Below are 21536 nucleotides of genomic sequence, written 5' to 3'. Positions count from 1 at the left end.
TTGAAATCTGAGCTGTTGTTTTTGTTCCGCTCAAGTATCGCGTTTGCGTGGGCCCACTTAATGCTTTTTCTTTAGACTTTGCGGAGTAATGAAATTACTCTAGTGGATTAGAAACCACAAGTGGTATGTGGAAAGCTGCCGTTTTGGTGGAAAAGTGACGAAATATCCTTTGTTGATGTTTTCTAAATGGATTAAATAAAACTTGGACAACTTTCAAATATTTGTTGTAATCCTAGAAAAAAGTACAAAGTCGTGCTTTGATCAGCGTCCTTGGTTCAATACAATAACGATTAGCTATTGATACGCCTGTCTATAAGATTAGTTGCATGACCGACTGCCCCATAAAAAAGTTACGTTAGAAACAGGTGTCAGTGGGAGAAAAGACAATTGTCGGAATAGCTGCCTCTGGGCATGAGAACTCTCAACTTTTCACTTTTTGTCTGAGGTAATTTGGTAGGGGCCATTCTTCTTACGGGGACCCAAAAGCAAATGTGTCACAGCAAAACAAATTCAGCTTGCTGAAAGAGCACGGACACATTTGATATTTGATCAAGTTTGTAAAATATAGATATTCATAAGTTAATGGGCCCCTGTGTCTTAAAGATAGACACAAGAAACGGAGTCCCTCTTGAAACCTTACCCCGGTTGAACCACACACTTGTCGGGTGGGGTACGCCCTACAAACAATGGGTGGTATGCAGATTTGAGGGTCGCAGAGGAGACTGACAATGACGTAACTATGGCTTGAAAAACGCACAAGGGAAAGAGTTGGAGATCGTATCGGCTTTGGTTTTGTTATTTCAACAAGACTGACCGGCGTCGAGTTATGTCAGAACTACAACGTCGAAAGTCTAAGAAGTGTTGATGCTTTCTAGAAATGTCAATAAACTCCATTGGACCCTCCATTGGCTTCCACCACATTTATCCAGTACAAGTTGATGACACTGTTGAAACAAGTGTTAGACTGGGTTTAGACATAGATTTTGGGCCCCTAGCGGCATCCCAAGGTACTGCAAAGGAACTTCTAGTTTCGATATCTCGTGTTCTGGACATGCTATGGTCACGATTTTGGGGCGGTAGGCAGCTCCTTGATAGCTCTCGTACTTGGGAGGAAGTCACATAAGTTTGGGTCCCGTAGCGGCCAGGAATTGCAGAGGCATTTTTGTCAAAATGTTCCGAAGAGGATAACTCAAGAAGGGAATGACGGATTTTCATGATTTTTGGTATGTAGGTAACTTAGACGTACGAAATGAAATACAAGCCATGCGAAATAGGATATTTGCATTTGCTAAGCGGTCTAAGTTACTCTGTAGTTCCAGAATCAGCTGCTAGGGGCCCCAATCTTATAACACTTCTTCCCGAGCACAAGAACAAGTAACAATGAATACTGCCAGGAGGCCCAAAGTCGACCTTGACCTTTGCCTTTGGAAGACCAGCTCACATACCAAATTTCATCGTAATCCAAGTTATACTGACCACAAATATCCACAAACACACAAAAAAAACACAACCACACAGACAAACACACCAAAAACAATTCTTCCATTTTTCCATGGATGTAACAGTTAGCTTGATATCAAAGATCTAAAGGAAGATACTCGTCAGACACCTTCAAGGTCGAAGTTAATGTCGAACATGATTTAAGTACAATGGTACCTATCCAAAGACCTGGCCTGTTGACCACAGACATATTTCCGGTTTACACGGAACTCAAAGCACAACGGTGCTAAGTCAAGAAGACCCGGCCCCGCAGGGTTGAACATTTGCCAGACGAACTTGTCTGATCCGATTAAAAAGTAGGAACTTTGGGGGAAGTCACGGGGAGCTGGGCCTGATTAAAATGTCATGACACCGCACTTGTTTGACTGACACACTCATGGGACAACCAGGAAGGTTTCTGTCAGCCAGAGCCACAGAGCAAATTAAAGTACCCATCGGCAGGTTATCAGTCAAACTGTATAATTTGTAACGTTCGTAAGAAGCCACAGTGAATTGCATGTTACCACAAGGGACAACAAACAGTATCGAATAGTACCGACTATGGAGCCCGGGGTAGTGCGTACAGCAATGTTCGCTGCTTTCTGTTTTGTCATTCTGATGACAAACCTTCCGACGAACGCACAGGATCCGGGTAAGTCAATTCTGGGGGTGGTCAGGTTAGTAGTTCTTCACGATAGAAAAATGTCTGATACCGGGCCAAGGAAAACTTAACATTACATGTTATATACTTGTGAAATCACTTCCGAAGACATTTATTTATAAGCCTTTTCGTGGAGTCGTGCAATATGATCTCATTGTTCCTTACTGACGGAGTTAAGATTTGTTGTGTTGTTGATCATGTACATACCAATATATTCATGTGAAAGATATTACTCAATGCATATAACTGTGTCCCCGATCGATAAAAGACATTTAAGACTATACAATTTTTACGTAAACGGATCCTTAATTTTTCTACATATATTGATATTGTGTCATATACTGGTATTGTGTCGTCTCATTGTGCTGTTTTATCCTTTCTATTGCATTTTGCCGTCGAACACAAAACAAAAATAGTCCAAACGTACATATAAGACATATGTCCCTGGCAAAAAAAATTAAGGGGAAGCGCAACAAGGTTTAATTTTTGAATGTTATTACCAGTGCAGCATCGATATGTAAATCTTTTACCTTGAAAAAATATGACTTGGTTTGTCACGGCGAAATGATAATGATAAGTAGAACGCCTTGAAATAAAACATGCAAGTATATCTGTGTGGTTCATTGCAGGAAACGCTGTTACAGTACCTAGAGAAATCGGAAAGAACAAACACTTCGTCTATAACGTTATATAGCGTAGTTCGTCAACCAGGAAATCAGGAAGTAGAGACCTAGGCTTGCGTTATCTTTAGAACACGACAGCTATTACACAGTATTCCAAATACTTAAAACTTTTCAAAGTCTAGTTGGTTTGGCAAGTGGTGGTTACTTTTGAGTATCTATTGTTATAAAACATATTTACAAGACTCTGTGGTTTTGATGTGTAAATCAATTTTACTTAATAAGATTTATCCTGAAGAACTACAATTGTTTCTGTGGCTTACGCCATGTTGATTTGAGTATATGGATGACATCCGCGCGCATCAATTTTCGTCCATTTTCAAAAAAAAAAGTTTTCGCCATACTATAAATCATACAGAGCAGCTTCAAAATGAGAAAGTATATGCTGTATATTGAAAAAAATATATATTTCGGTAAACGGATGCTAATTTCGCAGAATGCTTAAGTCAAAGAAGAAGACTCGTGAAAGAACAAAAATGAAGAATCTATAATCCGGTATACCATACTTTGTGTGTTCAGTTTTGTTAATTCTTCCTGACCACGAAGGTTTCATGATAAAGGCAACTTTTTTGCCAAACATTTTTTTACTTGCACGCTCGCATCTGTTTCAGGGTTCCTAGAGGATGTCATCAAATCAACATGGTCATATGTAAACCAATTACTGTAGCTGCAAAGTAAAACTATTTTCTCAACCACCTCTTAAAAATTCACTTCTTTTCCCTACCATAGGTACCACTCCGACAGTACTGATTGCTGTTACATCTGTTCTTGCTGTGCTCGCTGTGCTAGTCCTCCTTGCCGTTCTGTGTGTTGCTGTGTATTTCGTCATGAAGGAAAGGTGAGTTTCAAGATAACGTCATATCAGACATAATCGTTGTAGATTTAGAACTTCATTGTTTGACACTCCGAAAACAATACGTAATTCTATAGATTATTTCTACTGTTAGTCATAGCTTATACTAGTTCTTTGTATTTGTTAACTATTAGCAATAGTTCGACTTTCATGTGCGTACGTACGTTGCCATACATTGTACCAGATACAATTGTCACGCAATAAAGTTCTTCTGTTCTTCTGTAATCTTCGATACTTATCAATTATGTTTTCGATGCGTTTAATATTGTGTGTCTCCGTCACGAACAAGTTAGTTGCCCATTGCATGTAGGTACTTACAACACTTATGTGGACGATATACATTATCTTTCATCTAACGTAAAGCTGATATTACCTCTGGTATTTTAGGTCTACGAAAGAGTCAGGAACCTCCAATCGTGAGTACGACATGATCGACATGCAGGACTCTCGTCCCCTGGACAAGTCGACACACAGGACTCTCGTTCCACAATCAGGTCGATACACAGAACTCTCGTCTCCGGGACAGGTCGACACACATGTGCAGGACTGTCGCCCCCTGGCCATGACTTCTCAAGCTTCGGCAACAGTTTCTGCTTCACCTACAGTATCTGGAACCCAGTCTGACTCTGATCATGACTATCAGGCGTTGGACCCGAGGACCATGTGTAACACTAACAGTGAATACACCAACCTGACAACGAGCCACATCCGTGTAGACGAGTCAGACTACGAGAACGAACTCGAATACGAGGAGATGAGTTTGAAAGATGTATGAAAATGCCTGACTGAGATTGCATCGTAGAAAATTTACGCCAGTAGCTTCGTTACATGTTAGATGTCAACTACAAAGTGCCAGCGTAGATGCATTCTCCAGAAAACATGAACAGGTAAAATTTGTGAAAAGTTTTTCTCCTGATGCGGGAAAAGGGGCCCGACCGCGCGGGTTTACAGTAAAAACATGCAATGACCGCAGGTGACCGCAAATCGAACGCGCGTTCGGACAGAATTACGTCAATTCGACCATTGTGGAACAGCGTTCGAATTCGGCTGGACATGGGAATTTCTGAGCATGAATTTGACCACAGTTCAATAACTGTTTAGGGAAATAAAGTAAGGTGAAGCTGTTTGCCATGTGTAGAAATTCATTTATAGGATCATGTAATGCGCATCATATTTAGCCAAAGCATCTGTTTTAAATCAAGAGAAGTGCAAAAAAGGGGTTTGGAACTTTTTGGGGCGATTTTATTTCCTGATAATATTCCTTCATTTGGGGTGAAGAAATGACTGACATCATATCAACGTCAGTAGATTCTGACGAACCTTTCTTTATACGAATATACAATAAGTTGCAATGCGCAAAAGAATGACTACATTTTTAGATATATCTACATGTATTTGCAGATAAGAAGAGTTGGCTTTCACTTGGCCATTTTCCTATCCATAGTTTGGTTAAGTTTGGGTTCCATATTTTTCATCAATAGTCCACCAATTTTATCACACAATCTGAAATCTGTTTGATACATGAACTTTTCTTTGTGATTCAAACGCCGGTCGGTATTTTCCTAGTGATTGTATGCATGCACAGAGAGTAATGCAATGAACGTTGTCAGTATCTGTTTACCACACGAATTGTATATGTTTGGCTGTCATTATTTAAAACACGAATAAACACGCATCATATTGATATAAGAACAATAACGTTACATGTTGCACAATTCTGCTTAGCTTTTTTTACGTAGTTAACCTCCAAAACATTCATCAGACGGGTTATATGAATCCGCCACTTTAAAAAGAAAATTGATTTGAGATCTCTAGTGCAGCACCACCCAGGTATGCACAGTTAAGATTTGTAATAGGATGCATTGCACTGGGGGAAGTTGGGTTGGAGATTTGTTTGGCCGTATACGTATCTTTTCAGGCTGGCGGCATCATGTACCCTGATGGAATTATGTTAGTAGTCGATGTTAACTGAATCTGTGTCTGCAAATATCATGCCTAGAACTAGATGGCGCTGCAGGCAAACCTTCCGTTGCAACTCTTAAACCCCCTCTAGCTCTCACTGGACCCGCGGCACGCTGGCCGCGTCGCTGCGGCCGATCGAATTGACAAAGCACTCAACGAATTTCATCGACAAAGAACGAATCTTTTTAAGCTGTGTGTGTTTTTTTGTCTTCTTGTTCATACTTGTACGTTTTGAATGATGTTCTCATTATAAAGTGAAGGGTAACACAAATCCAGTTTAGGACTCAGCGACGCCGCCAGCGTGCCACGGGTCCAGTGAAACGGGCGCTTAAGACTTAGAACATACTGGCTCACTTGTGTATGTGTGAAGGGCCACCACAATACAGAAAGTAAATTTGGAAAGGCAAAATAATAATGACTCAGTAGAGGCGATTGCTATGATACTAATTTGCAGTTGTATTCTTGAACATGATTGCAATATCTGAAATGATAAATCATACATCCCCAACATTGAAAAACCAAGGTATGAAAGAGAACAAACATACAAAGTCTCCCCAAGAAAAATATAACTTCTGGTAAAGTATGTGGCATATGGCTGACGAATACAGTAACTAGTGATAGCAGCGATGTACGAGTATAATAGTGAAGTAAAATATACATTTCTAAATGTTAATAATTTGTACAGCTACCTGGATAATAATGAAGTCAAAAACCATGGAGAAAGATACAATCTAGGGTATAATTTTCCACATTATTTCTATATCATTCAGTTTGGATAATGGTCACCGTATTGAACCTATACAGATTAGTATACATTATTATTAATCATTATAGATGAAGAAAAATGCACATTCTTATATCACTGTAATTATACTTCTGCTTTATCACCATGACCTGTATTTAGCTTAATCTTGTAATATCATATAACATTAGTGCAATAAAGGACGTTCATTCATTCATTATCAAAATCATGAAAAAGGTATTTTACAAAACCCATATTTCAACCAGTTTAGATGCATTTTTATGAAATCTAATCCTTAGAAATTGAGATCTCACTTTTGCAGAAGTTGATCTCAGACCCCAAGATCTGAATCTACAATATGAACATATAGAATTTACAAGAGCATTTAGTTTTTTGTGTGTTATATTTACAACCAACATGACATGGCCAATCACCTTTCCAATTACATGTATGTACATAATGAAATATACACGAAACTACCTATATTATACACACTATTGCCAAATATACATATTGATAACAAATCTTAAACTCCATATTGATTCCTCGCACATTAATGCACATCCGTTTTAATCTTACAAATCATTGCAATACTGTACATGCATAAACATAACCTTCAGTAGCTTTCTCAAAACATTCGGTCCTGAGATTTCCGGATCCAATCGCAAATATGACTTAACATGGCACTAACTATGGGTACTTCAAACCACGATTAACGTTAGGATAATGTACCATGTAACGTAACGTTCACTGTGACCACCTTTCACTGCCTAATAAACGTTACAGCTTTCCTGCAACAATCATTACCTTAACGGCTAGCAGCCCTAATACTAAGTACTTAGTGGTTAATTGGAAAAGGGGGCCCCGGCAGGTAGTTTACGGGCTTTTTTTTAAATATATTTTTTGCACTTTCGGGCGTGACCCCGTGGGACACCCTGCGGCTGCCGGGCTATTTTTGGGCCCGGCTGGGACCGTGATCATTTCAACTCGGACTTAAAATCAACGCGGGACCTGGTATCAAATAGATGAACACCGGGAGGTACCCCCCCCCATACCCCCCCCCCCCCCCCACACACACACACATACATACACAGTCGGGACTACACCCCCTATGGGCACCGGCGCAATCGGGACCTAACCCTAAGAGATAACTAGGGATGGTACATGCTATATCGGGTCCTCCTTCTGTTATTTTTCGACTGACTCCTCATCTGAACAGGTTGTTCGGCCCAAATAGCAGATGCCTGCAATACCCCATCTTCACCCCCCGAAGCACCATCCTCTTCATCCGAGTCAGCGTCCTGGTTGTCTGTCGTTCCCTGCTGTCCCGACAGAGGGAGATTCATATACAGCGGTTCCGGCGAGGAGCACGTAGTGCCACCATCTTCTTTTCTCTGTAGTAACGAAATGATCCAACATATTGGTGAAAGTTAACCTTCATCACACTGAAGTAGCTGTTTTGCACCCAATTCTCTATCGGTTACAGGGTCAGGCAGCAGGGAGAAGGTTAAAGTAACGTTAAAGTTAGCTGCTCTTTTTGGAAGGTCTCATTCGGGTCATCGACAGAACTTCTTATCAACAATATCTTTCTTTTCAGATTTTGATTAAGTAATCTTGCAAATGATAGCGTAAGTAGACAATGAAATTAGGAAGCACAAAAGTGTTGAGTCTCTTATCTAAACCAGATTTAGCCAGATGTGCCCTCGACATGTTAACCATAGCTTCGGACGTAATAGTGAAAGTAATTAGCATCCTGCGGTGGTCCAGAGACTTTTTTTATCGAGTAGTAGTCACATTTACATTTGTGAATATTAGACATCCAGGTCCAAGAAATGAAGAAAAAAATTGAATCTTTACCACTGGATTACCGCATTTTATTCTCAGACGTGTCAAGTGTCCATCTAACATTTTTTGTCAATGAAAAAGTAATGTTTACTTAAGACTTACGGAACTTACATAGTAAGTAGACAACATTCATATAAACAAAATAGGAAACGGCCGAGATGTTCTAAAAAGTGTTAGATGGACACTTGAAACGTCTGAGAATTAAATAGGTAACCCAGTGCATGGTAAAGATTCAATCTTATTCAGCACATTTTTATTGAATATTTGCTCTTACCTTGTTGGTGGCGACCTCTTCGTACAGATCAGGGTCGGAATCGTCGGAGAGCGACTCTCGGTCGAACAGTTGCACGAGGGCGTAGTAGTCGAACATGTACGGGTCCTCCTTCCATTCTTCAGGAACCTCGCTGTCGATGGGGTCGGGGGGGGGGGGGATAAGAATTTGGTAAGAACTTCACAGTTTTGAGATTTCCGCATGTCAGGACATTCTACTACTCTCCAAGCAATTATGTTATATGACTGTGTAATTGATCACTAATGAAGTTTATGTTATGTTATTCCTTTTGTATTCTGATTTGTTATGATTTGTTAGGTAATAGGGCTCCCTTGGAAACCAGTTACTCGTTAACTGAAGGGACTACCCTAAAGATTGATAAATAAAAAAAATAAATAAATAGGAATGGGTCCGGCTTGTCGCCAAAAATCGTATGTGTTGGCGACATAAAGAAAATAGGACAAATAGAAAGCCCGACAAAACGCCTTAAACACGCCCAAAAACCAGCCGGAGCCATTCCTCTGATTGCAATTAATTGGAAACTACATTCTACAACATTCCACACATATGACTGAGGAGCTTTGGTAGGGTTGCATGTTCCCACCTGTAGTTTTGAATACAAGTGTCCATTTACAAATCATAAATGATCTATTAGATACCCCAACTTTCAAACCATCACGGATGAACACAAACGTATGACACTTTCTTCTTGAAATCACAGAGCCCACAAATTCTGCAAAAGGTGGGACTTTTCGTCTTCCACTGCCTCTAAACATGAGGTCAAACCCAGCTTGTCTATATAAAACCAACACTAGTATTAGGTAGTCTATCTTTACAACAATGCCAGTCACAGTTCACTGTCACATGTATGTTTTTCTCCATATTTCTACAATGTACCTGAAATAAGCCCTCGGGCATGAACTTGAAATAAAACTTGTAATTAAAAGATTCCACATGATAGATTACTGCGACTCTTTACCCCTCAACTTCATTCATTACAATGTTTATTAAAGGACGATGAGCATGGCTTACTGAGTCTCTAAAACCTGCAGGATGTCCTCCAGTGTTGGCCTGTCCACGTTGTGATAGGCCCGGCACTTCTGAATCAGCTGGAACATCCAGTCCGGGCAGCTGGGAGACTTTTCCAACACCATGTTCCTGTCCAGAAAGTCCTTGATCTGTAAAATCATCGACAACAGACATATCAATAAAATAATTATGCATATGTCACGCCACAACAAATAATGCAAAAAACTTATTGTGGTGATGAGAAGCCATACACAATGTATGTATGCTAGACATATTTTCCGCAACAAGAAACTCAAGTTATCATTATTCTACGTAAAAAAAAATAAATCAAGTAACTGGAATCATTCATACAATATGATAAAAATATACTGGATAAACGATAGTGAATTAATGCTATCTGAAACGTTTGACTCTCGAAGTTTTCCAGTCACTTGTTTACATCATTCTCTACCTGGATGTCTAAACTTCATCGACTCATCACCATTTTCTAACACACGCACAGTTTGTTTCATTGTTCAGCTCTTTACAAAATAGACACACAGAATTGATAAACATTTTTTCTGGCTGCGTGGTACAAACCTCTTCTGCCTTCATCCCCTGGTAAGGCACAGTTAGGTGAGATGGGGCTCCAATGGGTGCGTCGAACGCCTGCCACAGCTCCTGGAACACCGACCCCAAACTGAAGACGTCACTCTTGAAGGAGTACAGGCCGAAGTGAAGCACTTCAGGTGGGGACCTACATGACGATTTAGCAAAGAATTCTACCTTCAAAAATCGTTCATGAAATAGAGCCTTTGTGGTTAACCTCCATTGACATTAATCCGTCAGGTTACATAAATCCGCAACTTTGAAAAACAGTGGGTTTGAGAGATCTCTAGTGCAGCACCCCCGGGTATGCACAGTTTAGATCTACATGTGCATTGTACCGTTGCATGGGTTGGAGATCTGTTCGGACGTATCTTTTCAGGGTGGCGAAATTATGTACCCTGGTGGAATTACGTTAGTAGATGTTAGATATAAATAAAAATGACTACTATCGTATCCGATAGCAGCCTCGAAAGATGCTTGGCAAAAACATAATGTTTGCCGTGAATCTAAGAAGAAAATACAGATTCCTGAATAAAAATACGAACCATCTGCTGGCATCCACGGGTCCAGGGCGTCCGTATTCGAAGTAGCTCTCCGACACGTCCTCGTCGTACGGGCCTTGCAGAAGCTTCTTGGTCCGACCAAAACGGCCCAGCATTACCTGATGGTAGAGGATGAGATAATAACGTAAAATCTCTATTATAGCAACTTTTGTGCCACTTGAACCTATCTACACCATACAAAACATGTACAATTACGGAAATGCAGACTAGCAGACATGTTTCTGCAACTAGTGATCCACTGCTCACAGAGTCACGAGTCAAATTTGCATAACGCGACGTCACAGTGGCAGCGAATTACTCATTCCTTGATACAGACTGAAGTTGGCCTGTCGAAAGTCCAATCTCTTATGTTGAAAATTGCAGTTGAACTTTGATACATAAGGACATGGTAGTACCTCTATTTGGTTTCCTGCATATTGTGGTAAAGTGGCTATAGCTACATGTAGATAGGTTAAAACATGTACAAGCACCGAAAGCCTACAGGGGATGAGACAAGTTATGACAGACTGTCAGACACCTTGGGTTGGCCATCTTCGTTTTCCACGAAGACGTGTTCAAGTCGCAGGTCTCGGTGGACGACATCCTTCCCATGAAGACACTGCACTGCCAGGGTTATCGCCCTACAGAAATCCTCCAGTAGAGATGGGCTGCTGCAGCACTTATTCGACAGGTAGTCACGGAGGTTGCCGGCTGAGGGCCTCACTGTGTACTGTAATGAAAAGAAATTTTGTAATGAATAGTTTATGTCGAACGCTTCACTACAACAGCGACAGAGTGTAGTGTAAGGAAAAGGAAGACATTATTGACAACGAAAGGGTTGAGGCATTGGTGAATTATTCATACTTTGAATGAGGAAAGGTAACATAGACAGGTTGCAAAGTACAAATGGTGGATATAGACACTGACGCTCAATGTTCTGAAGTCATCCGTCAAAAAATGTGCAAAATGAGTAAAGATTTAGCCAAAAACCAGTCCAAATGTCCACAACAATATTTTCTACATTTGACAGGCACATGTACCGCAGTTTTCACCTTAGAGAGGCGAAATGTACCACCAAATATGGCATACCTATATTGCAATACAGGTTTGAAAGTAGGGAGCACAAACTGCAGCCTCGTTTTGGTACATGACCCCTAGCTGACCCCGGGAAATTCAACATGGCCGCCGTCATTGGCAAGAAGTTGGACATGCCAGAAGCAGAATTACGTACCAGGCAGGCAAACTCCTCTCCACTCCGCACAGGATCCTTCATAAATCTGATGGCAGTCAGCTGTTCACAGTCCTTGGTGGTAGGTCCGATTTCCCTATACGTTTCCACAGAGGCAAGGGCCTTCGGCACTTTTTCTAACGTCAGGGTTTCCTGCAAAAGACGAAATCCTTAACTGGTGTTTATCGGATGTCATCATGTCAGAATAATCACGATACGGTTGTCTTCAATTGAGAAAAACATTCTCTGCAGTTGGACACGGTCATGATAATTTGCCCGGGGATGCCCATACTGGCATTCGCAGAAATGAATTGAAACCCCGCATTAGTACCGTAGATATAGAAACTTACTGTAGAATAGCAATATAGAATGATTTTGTATTCATGTATACCTTTGTTTTACCTTACATTTGTATTTCGACATTGTTGTCAACATGCAATTAGCCTACGGGCATGAATTTGCAATAAACTATTATTATTGAAATATTAGAAATAATGATGAGATGCGCAAAATTATGACGTACTTCCTTGTGGACCGTTTCCTTTGGTCTGTCGGGCGAGTTCAGCAACAGGTCCTCATAGCATTCTTGCAGTGCCTAGAGCAAACAACAAAAATGAAATCACACATCACATACAATAACCAGTGATGGGATGGGTCTATGATACTTCATAAAAAATCACTCCCTAAGGTAATTTTTTTAAATGGCGGTAAATGTTAAATTCTTCGCAAGAAAGAGTGGTATGGCAGGTGCAAGAATAAAAGATAACTAAAAGTATGAATTGTTCCGTGCTAACTTACATTGCCGGCCATACTTGTCCTGTCACTGCTGCTGGCATCCGGGTCCTTCAGACGTTTTAACAGTGCCTCTGGGATCTCCTGCAAAACGGGAAACACTGCACATTTTATCTTTTGCATCGGAAAGGAAGACGTAGTCGGCTAGTGAAGTTGGATACTTTAGGTGGTGTATAGAACCATACGTGAGTGGGTGTAACCATACCTGGCAGCAGTAGGCATCGACAACGTCCTCGACTGGTGGTAGGTACGGTCTCCAGTCATCGTCTGAAAAATGTCAATGTCAATGTAGATGTAGATGTAGGACCATGTAGATGTAGATGTAAATTACTCTCCAAGCAGAGCTAGGGTTTCGGCTGGTTTTTAACGTGTTTTTAGGCGTTTTTGTCATGCCTTCTACTTTGTCATCGTTTTTGTTGTGACACAACAAAAACGATGACAAAGTAGAAGGCATGACAAAAACGCCTAAAAACACGTTAAAAACCAGCCGAAACCCTAGCTCTGCTTGGAGAGTAGATGTAAATGTAAATGACAAGGCAATCCTCCAGGAAAGAAAGGATTCCCAAATGAGCCTGGACGCAAGGACAAAATATCAGTGATTCTGAAGATATTCGTGATCATGAAAGACTTGACAATGTAGGATATACAATAACAGGAAACACCCACCCGTATTGCTGTACTTCGGCTGTAGTTGTTCTATCTGCTCGAGCACCAGGTCTGCTGCTGGCCTCTCCAGCTCGTCCACCCTCAGGAGGTCCTTCATGAGTCTGAAGATGCTGGTGGGCACGCAGCTGGGCTGCTTCATTCGGAGACCTTTCCGGACGATCTACAAAATAAAGAAAGGTGAGCATACTCTTTCCAGACGATCTACAAAATAAAGAAAGGTGAGCATATGCTAATCTCCAAGCAGATCTTTCGATGGCAATGACAGTATCCAAAGGGCAAAAGCAGTATTATTGGCCACTTTTGCCACTTGGATACTGTCATTGCCACCGATAGATCTGCTTATAGAATACAAAAGAATACAAAAGGCCTCCCCCATGGGTATCAAAGAATTCATAGGAATTTTACGGAATTCATACGAGTTTTGCGGAAAACATACGATCCATTACGAGAAACATACGAATTGTACGAAATACATACGATCCATTACTAAGAAACATACGAATTTTACAGAATTCATACGATCCATTACGCGGAATACATGCGATCCTTACTCATGATTTGTTGGGTCACATGACATGACCGCCATATTCAAGATGGCGGACTCGGGATAACCAGTTCTTCGTACGATATCTTGGCTTTTAAGAGCTTAATGACGTATCCGATCCGGATAAGCTCTCAAAATGTCAAGCTGCACTAAATTAAGACTGATGTAGGCTTAGAACAACTAGGAGGACCAGACAAAGCTAGATTCGGTGCTAGGGCGATGGCCAACAAATTAGTAAGGATCGTATGTATTCCGCGTAATGGATCGTATGTATTCCGTAAAACTCGTGTGTTTCTGCGTAATGGATCGTATGTATTCCGTAAAATTCGTATGTTTCTCGTAGAGGATCGTATGTATTCCGTAAAACTCGTATGAATTCCGTAAACCTCGTATGAATTCCGTAAACTTCGCATGAATTCTTTGGCACCCCTGCCCCCCCCCCCCCTTATCTTACTTAAAATTTTCACAAATGCTCTGTCAAATGTGTATTCTGTATCAAATCATAATCTCGGTACATCAATTGCCATGAACTCTGCTTGCAAAGGCAAGAGCGAGATGATGACCAAATGAAAACGATTATCAAATTTACATGGCGGCTCAATCATTAAACTGATGACCAGAATCTACATTGGTGTAAGGCCCATCACAGGTACATAGCTCTTACCCTGAACAGTAAGTCCTCTGTCGACATGCAGTCGAACTCCTGGTACGGCACTGCCCCGCATGTGAACAGCTCGTACAGGAATACTCCAAACGACCACATGTCACTCTTGGCGGAGTACCACTGGGACACAAGAGACTCCGGTGCAAGGAACCTCAGAGGCATCTGCTCGTTCCAGGATCCTGTAGCGTGAACAACGTTAACACAAATAACGTCAATACCGGGCACTTGTGTTGTAACTAAACCATGCGCAATTGCCAATGATCTCATAGATATGAGACTGGGCAGTAACAAATAAGAAGAAGAACACAAAATACATCACAACTACAATCTACAAGTCTACAATGTGACGTCACGTCGAGAATATGACGTAAGATGAAAGAACAAAATTGAACATGACGTTTGCAATTTCCAGTGCTTTGAAAAGTCTTTTGAAAAACAACTAGAACCGCTGAGCAACTCTTACTAAAATGAGTCACAATGTACATGTATTTCGAAATCGTGTCAATGTCTCTTTACCAAAGATGGCGGAATACCTTTAAAGTATGTCAGGCTGTCTTTGACTGCATATGGCTTGGACTCCTTTGCCTTTCGTGCCTTGCAGAATCCGCTGAGTTTGTAGCACAGCACTCCATCCTCCATTGTTACCAGGACATTTTTGGCCATGACATTGCTGGGGGACGAAAAGAATTATAGTGCTGGGAGACAACTTGGACAACATTGCCCAGTCACTTACTAACTTTATGAAATTATTCATGAATTGTAGCTAGTGCTTATACTTCATTCAATACAACTATCGCCAAAGTAGCCCGAAACGTTCAGATAATGCTGACACATAGCAAACATCACACACACACATATATATCTCTATATATGGACATAAAAACATCAAGTTAACATATTTGTATCATATTCAAACTGCAATTTTGGACTTATCCTAATTTTCGTCTGATCAACTCCAGTCCTGATTTGTAATTAGCAAGAAATGAGCAGTACACTGTTTCTGTGACGTCATGTTATGCAGGTAGCTAGGAAACGTGACTGGATGAGCAGTGGATCATACGTTACAGAAAGTTCATGGCGCCCTCCGTCTCTGTTAAGAGATGGTTGTAAGCTATGGAGAGGAGAGAGAGCCCAGAGACGGAGGGCGCCATAGACTTTCTGCAACGTATTATCCACTGTTCATCCAGTCACGTGTCCTATCTCTTTGATACAGAATGACTTCTACCAACACAGATGAACGTTCAAGTGAAGTTAATACATCTGTAGACTTTTGGGATATCTTACAAAGAGCAGTTATACATACCGTTGTACACTTTTGTCTCCTTGCAGGAACGCCAGTGCCCGGAGAACATGTATTGCTATGGCAAACAGTTGCTGAGGCGGCAGCACCGGGCTCCTGTGCTTCCGGAGGTAGTCCATGAGATTACCGTGCGTCATCAGTCCCATGACGTAATGAACGGGAGATTCCACACTGGACGCCAACAGGTTGATGATGTTCGGGTGCTTCAAACGTCGGAGGACTTTGATTTCATCTTGGATCCCTAAATGTCAAAAAAAGAAGACGAAGTACTCTGTTATCATCTCTTTCCAATATACACGTAGTAGACCTACAGCTCAATACAACGTAATGACAGCATATTATGTTGCTTACAGCTACGAGGGTCCATGTGTGCTCGTGTTTTATATTTCTGTTTTTGGGTAGAAGGCTTTATATGAGCGATTGTGCTTTTTACTTGATACTCACAAAACAAATGTGAAGAAATAAAAAATAAAAAGACGGTTTGTTATCGTACAAAAGCAATGAGCACAAAATGTCATTCCTGATACAATATCAAGATTTGGGTAACATTGCTTTGTGGCATTTCTCATGAATGTCTTTGTAAATGCTCAAGCAACAGAATGCTGGCGTGTACTGAATCTATTTGATGGCAAAATTACAACTGCACATGCATGTTAAGTTGACAATGATTGAAGATTACTTTTGCAAGCTGGCGTGCTGGTGTCGTGCAGACCATTGAAGCTCTGCAGGTTCTGAACCCTGGCGACTTTAACGGCGACGTGGATCTGTTTGCCGCCCATCACGCCTTGGTAGATGACGCTGTTGTTACATTGGTGGGGCAGCTGGTCTTGAAACACCTCAAGATCTTCATTTTGGTGGTAGTGTGCAAGGTGTTTGGGGAGCACTCGTTCTCTAGAAGATTGGAACAAAAAGAGAAGTTGGGGCCTATTGACGAAGTGCACATTTTAAAAAAAGACATGCCAAACAAAACGACAACGTAGCTTTTTAGTGCAACATATACATATACAACATATCTCCTACCACAAACTCCTCATTGGTGCATACACTGAGACGTTTTGTAAGGCCATGCTGATTTGATTATATGGATGACATCCACGCGCGAATAAATTTCCGTGTGTTTCCCAAAAGAAAATGTTTTCGCCCATACTGTAAATCGTAAAAAGCAGCTGCGAAAAGAGAAAATACATGCTGTAAAGTCCAAAAGAAAGTATAGAAAACAGATACTAATGTCGTAGAATGCCAACGTCAATTCCAAAGTCAAAAAAGAAGTTTTGAAAGAACAAAGATTAAAGATTTATTTTCTGGTATACCATACTGTTTAGTTTCGTTCAAATCAACATGCCCTAATCGAAGAGAGCGTAGATTACATAATGAACACCGTGGACATACGTGAGCTTGCCGTAGTCAATGGAGCCTCCTCGAACCAGGAGGGGCCCTGTCACTGCCTCGGCGATCTCGTGGATGTCCGAGTAGATGAGATCTTCGCACATCGCCATGATGAGGGGCTTTGCAGTCGGAAAGTCGTTGATCTTCTTCAGATCTGGGTTGGTCCAAAAGGAACCCAGGCACATGGTGCTGTCAGCTTTCACGGCCTGAACACGGGTTGCTAAGAAACGGAAGAGATAAACTTTACCGAAGACATATATACAGTAGGTAGACTACCATTTTTTCTATTTTTCTCTTACAACTTTACTTATATCAAGAATTTTAAGAATGAATAAGAAAAAAAGATTGAATATTTTTTCCAAGGAAATTCTCATAACAGGAAACACATTCTTACTTTTCTTAAGTTGAGAAACTATTTCTCAAAAAGATTTTCACTATCAAGAATTTCTAGAAATTCTTGTCTAGCAAGAGTATTTTCTTGGCATGTTTAAGAGAGACTTTTTCTCTTCCAGTTAATTTCTTGAATAATCTTACTTCAAGAAAATTTTGTAAGAAAAATTACTTAAGAAAAAGTTCTCAATTCGTGGACAAAATGTTTTTCTTAAACACAGAAAGTATTCTTCTTTTAAGTGTGTGTGTAAGAAGAAACAAGAAAAATAAGAAAAGGCATTTTTGGTAGTGTAGGGAATTATTGTAAAGAGGAAGCCCAACACAAAAACGACTGTGATTGTTACAGCTGGCGCTGCTGTCCACTAGAGTTGATGTTTAAGAGAACACATACCTCTTGGAGTGTCCACATCCTTTGCCAATCGAACCATGTACCAAGCGATCCGATAGAGGACGGACCAGCTGGGCTCGTGTTGTGTAGTTCTCTTGAAGCTGAGCCTCCTCCTTTCGGTCTCAATTCGGTGGACCCGACATTCAGCCAGAAGCTGGAAGCAGACCAGACCACCCGGGGTTGTCCGAGTCTGCAATGGAAGCAGTTTCGTGAGCTTGACTTTGATGTTTAAAACCTGAATCTAAACTTGAACATTCCGTAGGTAGGAGATTCAACATGATTTGGAGGCAAACGTTAAACACCAAATCCACACCTTTATCGAGTTGAGAGAGTAAAAACCTATACTGCAATACGTATACAGGCTTATATGGTAGGAGCACTCAACTGACGCCTTGTTATGGTGCATGACCCCGAGCTGACCCCTGGAAATTCAAAATGGCCGCCTTAACTGACAGAGGTCTATTAAGATATGTTCTACCAAAAAAATGGGCCAAAGTTGAACAAGTTGATCAATTGAACTTTACAGATTCGCTTCCGGACAATGTTCTACAGTATCACACAAGACTAGCATCGAAATAGCAGATGCGCGGGAAGTAGTTTGTTATAAGAAGTGGCCGACTCACCAACACAGACAGAAAGATGAGTGCCAGCTCTTCGTCGTAACTGGTGACGCTGTTGACGAACTTAGTCACCTTCTTCATCAACTTGTCCGTCAAGGGGTCCTGCTTTTTAGCCTCTTCCTCGATAAACGTTAAGAATTTTGACAGTTTTGTCAACAGTGCCTTCGACTTTTTTTCGTCAGAGTCGATGAGCCGTGAAATCGCTTCCAAAGCAAAGAAGACAGCTGATGTCAGCGCATGCGTATCGCCTCTGATTGTTTTTAGGTCTTCGCGCACGCGCGTGAGTGGTTGCCGAAAGCGATCGCTTGAGGGGCTCAAAGTCGCCTTGCAGCAGTGAAGGTTGATGCAAGACAGTAAGAGAGCATATGCCTTAACTCTCAGCTCTTGCTCGATCTGATCCTGTTGTTCAAATCTACGAGCGTCTAAACTACTGCGAAAGATTTCTTCGTGTGTCAGAAGCTTTTCTGCTGTTTCGTTCTTGATAGGGTCAGACAGAACAAGCTCTATCAGAAGTTTCAGACTAGCTTTTGCGATTGACGGGATCTTATCTTGGCTGCTCATCTCCGTCAGGATACGCCTGCACTCCGGAAATCTCTTAAGGGAATCGCGCCTCATGTTCAAGAGAAATTTTGGTAAGTATTCTTTCCGTACACGGTGTTCGACAGAATAGCGAACGGACCCTGTGGTTGAGGACAGGGCGTTGATGAATCCGGTGACATCGTTACTAAAGGTCTCATAAGACCATCGGTCGTTGGATTCTGAAAAAAAAATAATGAAAGAATGTCCCGAAAGTCTTTATTTTAAATATATACAGCGCTGGCTGGACACTTCGCCCGACCTACCGAGCTGATAGAGAGCCAGCCAACTTATCCTATGGGAGCCAACAGAGGGAAGGAGGAAAAAAGGGCAGAAAACGCTTCATGAACAACTTAAAAAGGGATGCTACGCTCAGTAGCATCACCACAGCAGAGCTTCGCTCTCTGATGGAGGACATGGCCGAGTGGAGAAGAGGAGCCCATTGTTCCCCGTATTGGCATCGCTAGATTCACTAGATTCAAGGTTGATATATGTGTAGTAACGTTTACCGTATGATCAAAAAAGCTAAATGACGCTAGCAACATTTTGGATGAATGTACAGCACAACAATGCACTTACCTTGTGCAAGTATTTCCTGGGCAGCTCCTACGTTAACATATGGCTGTCCACCTTCAAAATTCATCACGGTGTTCCCCACACCAACGATGTCAACTGTGAGGACAGAAGGGCATAGCTCAGAATGCAAAAGTGGTTCCAAACAAACTACATGTCACACACACACCTAACAAACACACACTCACAAACAAACAAACAAACAAACAAACACACACACACACGGACGCTACTCATAACATAACCTTTTGACGAAGGTGAAAAAGCGCAAAGCGGTGAACCCTACCACCCAGAATACGCGCGTAAGTCGTATAATGCAATACATAGCAAGATTTCTGAGACCTCATATATCCATGAAATACATATGATGTATATTAGGCCCTCATTTGCATAATCCATATTCAACCATGTTCAGCGTCACATAACTTCCAAATGCCACAAGTATGAAATTCTAGTTATCTACCAATATGGAATTACAGTATTTTTCCCATTATTCATGCAAGTTAGTTCTTCATTTGCATTACTTTTGACTATCAATGTCCCTTTATTTCTCAGTTCCTTATGTTGCATTTTTGAACCGTCTTACCATTTAATGGAATGGGGTTATACAATGTCCCCATTCGTTATGCAAATTAGATTTTGATTTGCATTATTACCATTTCATTACAAGTAACACTTAAGCTATCCACATATTAAAAACTTGTGTACAGGTTTGGTTGTATATCCCTTTGTGGTTTGACCACAAGCTGTCGGGCTCCTTGGGAATATTTGACCCAGTTTCGCAACCAACAGGTGTGCCACAACATGCATGAGTCCTATAATGGACAACACTGCAAATATATATTTCCTCATTAGGCCACAGCAAGGAAATTTTATGGATGACATCAGCGCGCGCATTGATTTTCGCCTTTTTTTACCCTTCGGCAATGGTCAATATGCCGAAAATGGGGCCGCAACATGTCACAAATGTCTGTCAGTTCCACCGCAAAAACATTCTAGATGCAAAAAATGGCACTTGCACATGTAGGAATGGTGAAAAATCCTTACAAATGTGTTGTACACATATTGTATATGCAAGCTGTAATAAGATTGCCCCTCATCACCAAATTACAGGAAGACACAGTGCAGCCCTAATACCAAACGTAGTCTGCCAATCCTGTGCCATTATTATCAATAACGTGTAATCCGATGTGTTATTCTTGAATGAAGTGAACTACTAACAAATCCGATAAGAGATTCCGTGGAAGTAACTACAGTCATGCGGTTTGATTGGACCAATGTTAAGCTGTCTGGCTGACAGACAGTCAGGACATCAATATAGCGGAGAGAATTTCAGTTGAGACAAAGTGAGCAGAGCCAGCATTGTGTAGTTACAGTCAGTCTGCCTCATGACTCAGGAGATTCCCGTGCCCAGTGTACGGGAAACCTCTCTGCGTTCTTGATGCAAACCTGGATCTAACATTATAATGATTGTAATGTTGACATGATTGTTAGTTACTGTTTTATTGAATACCTGTTGGTTGTAATACCATGTTTTATCGCTTCAATTCTACTAACATCTTTATGGTATTCAAGTTTGAAAATGTAGATATCTGGGTTTTTTGCCCGCCTTGTTTTTTTTTCGCCCGCGCGCACTACATTTGGAGTCTGCAGAAGATGACATCCCAAATTTTCTTTTTTAATGGATATAATAAACACCACCACCCAGAATACGTGCGTAACCGTATAAGGCAATACATCATACGATCGCATGAGGG

The 21536-nt window shown here is 41.1% G+C and overlaps 1 protein-coding gene across 2 annotated transcripts; it reads right to left on the bottom strand.

The window, feature by feature from the left end:
• Positions 1-7450: 7450 nt before the first annotated feature.
• On the bottom strand, positions 7451-19393 carry LOC136429855 (uncharacterized). 2 transcript variants are annotated; one of them, XM_066419904.1, is made up of 18 exons: positions 18634-19393; positions 18014-18200; positions 17236-17452; positions 16526-16737; positions 15850-16087; positions 15080-15216; positions 14547-14725; positions 13339-13498; positions 12878-12939; positions 12679-12756; positions 12404-12475; positions 11884-12033; positions 11191-11382; positions 10656-10771; positions 10102-10258; positions 9526-9671; positions 8497-8626; positions 7451-7774 (listed from the first exon to the last, which is right to left on the bottom strand). In XM_066419904.1, exons 1-18 carry the CDS (start codon positions 19243-19245, stop codon positions 7529-7531), a joined length of 3291 nt encoding a protein of 1096 aa, XP_066276001.1. In that variant the 5' UTR covers positions 19246-19393; the 3' UTR covers positions 7451-7528. The 2 variants fall into 2 exon arrangements, with proteins under 2 accessions (XP_066276001.1, XP_066276002.1); XM_066419905.1 differs by having other exon boundaries at positions 7451-7771; positions 18634-19392.
• Positions 19394-21536: the final 2143 nt, after the last annotated feature.

This window comes from Branchiostoma lanceolatum, chromosome 3 (genome assembly GCF_035083965.1).
Source record: "Branchiostoma lanceolatum isolate klBraLanc5 chromosome 3, klBraLanc5.hap2, whole genome shotgun sequence".
Classification (NCBI taxonomy): domain Eukaryota; kingdom Metazoa; phylum Chordata; class Leptocardii; order Amphioxiformes; family Branchiostomatidae; genus Branchiostoma; species Branchiostoma lanceolatum.
This window is presented reverse-complemented; position numbering and strand designations above follow the sequence as displayed.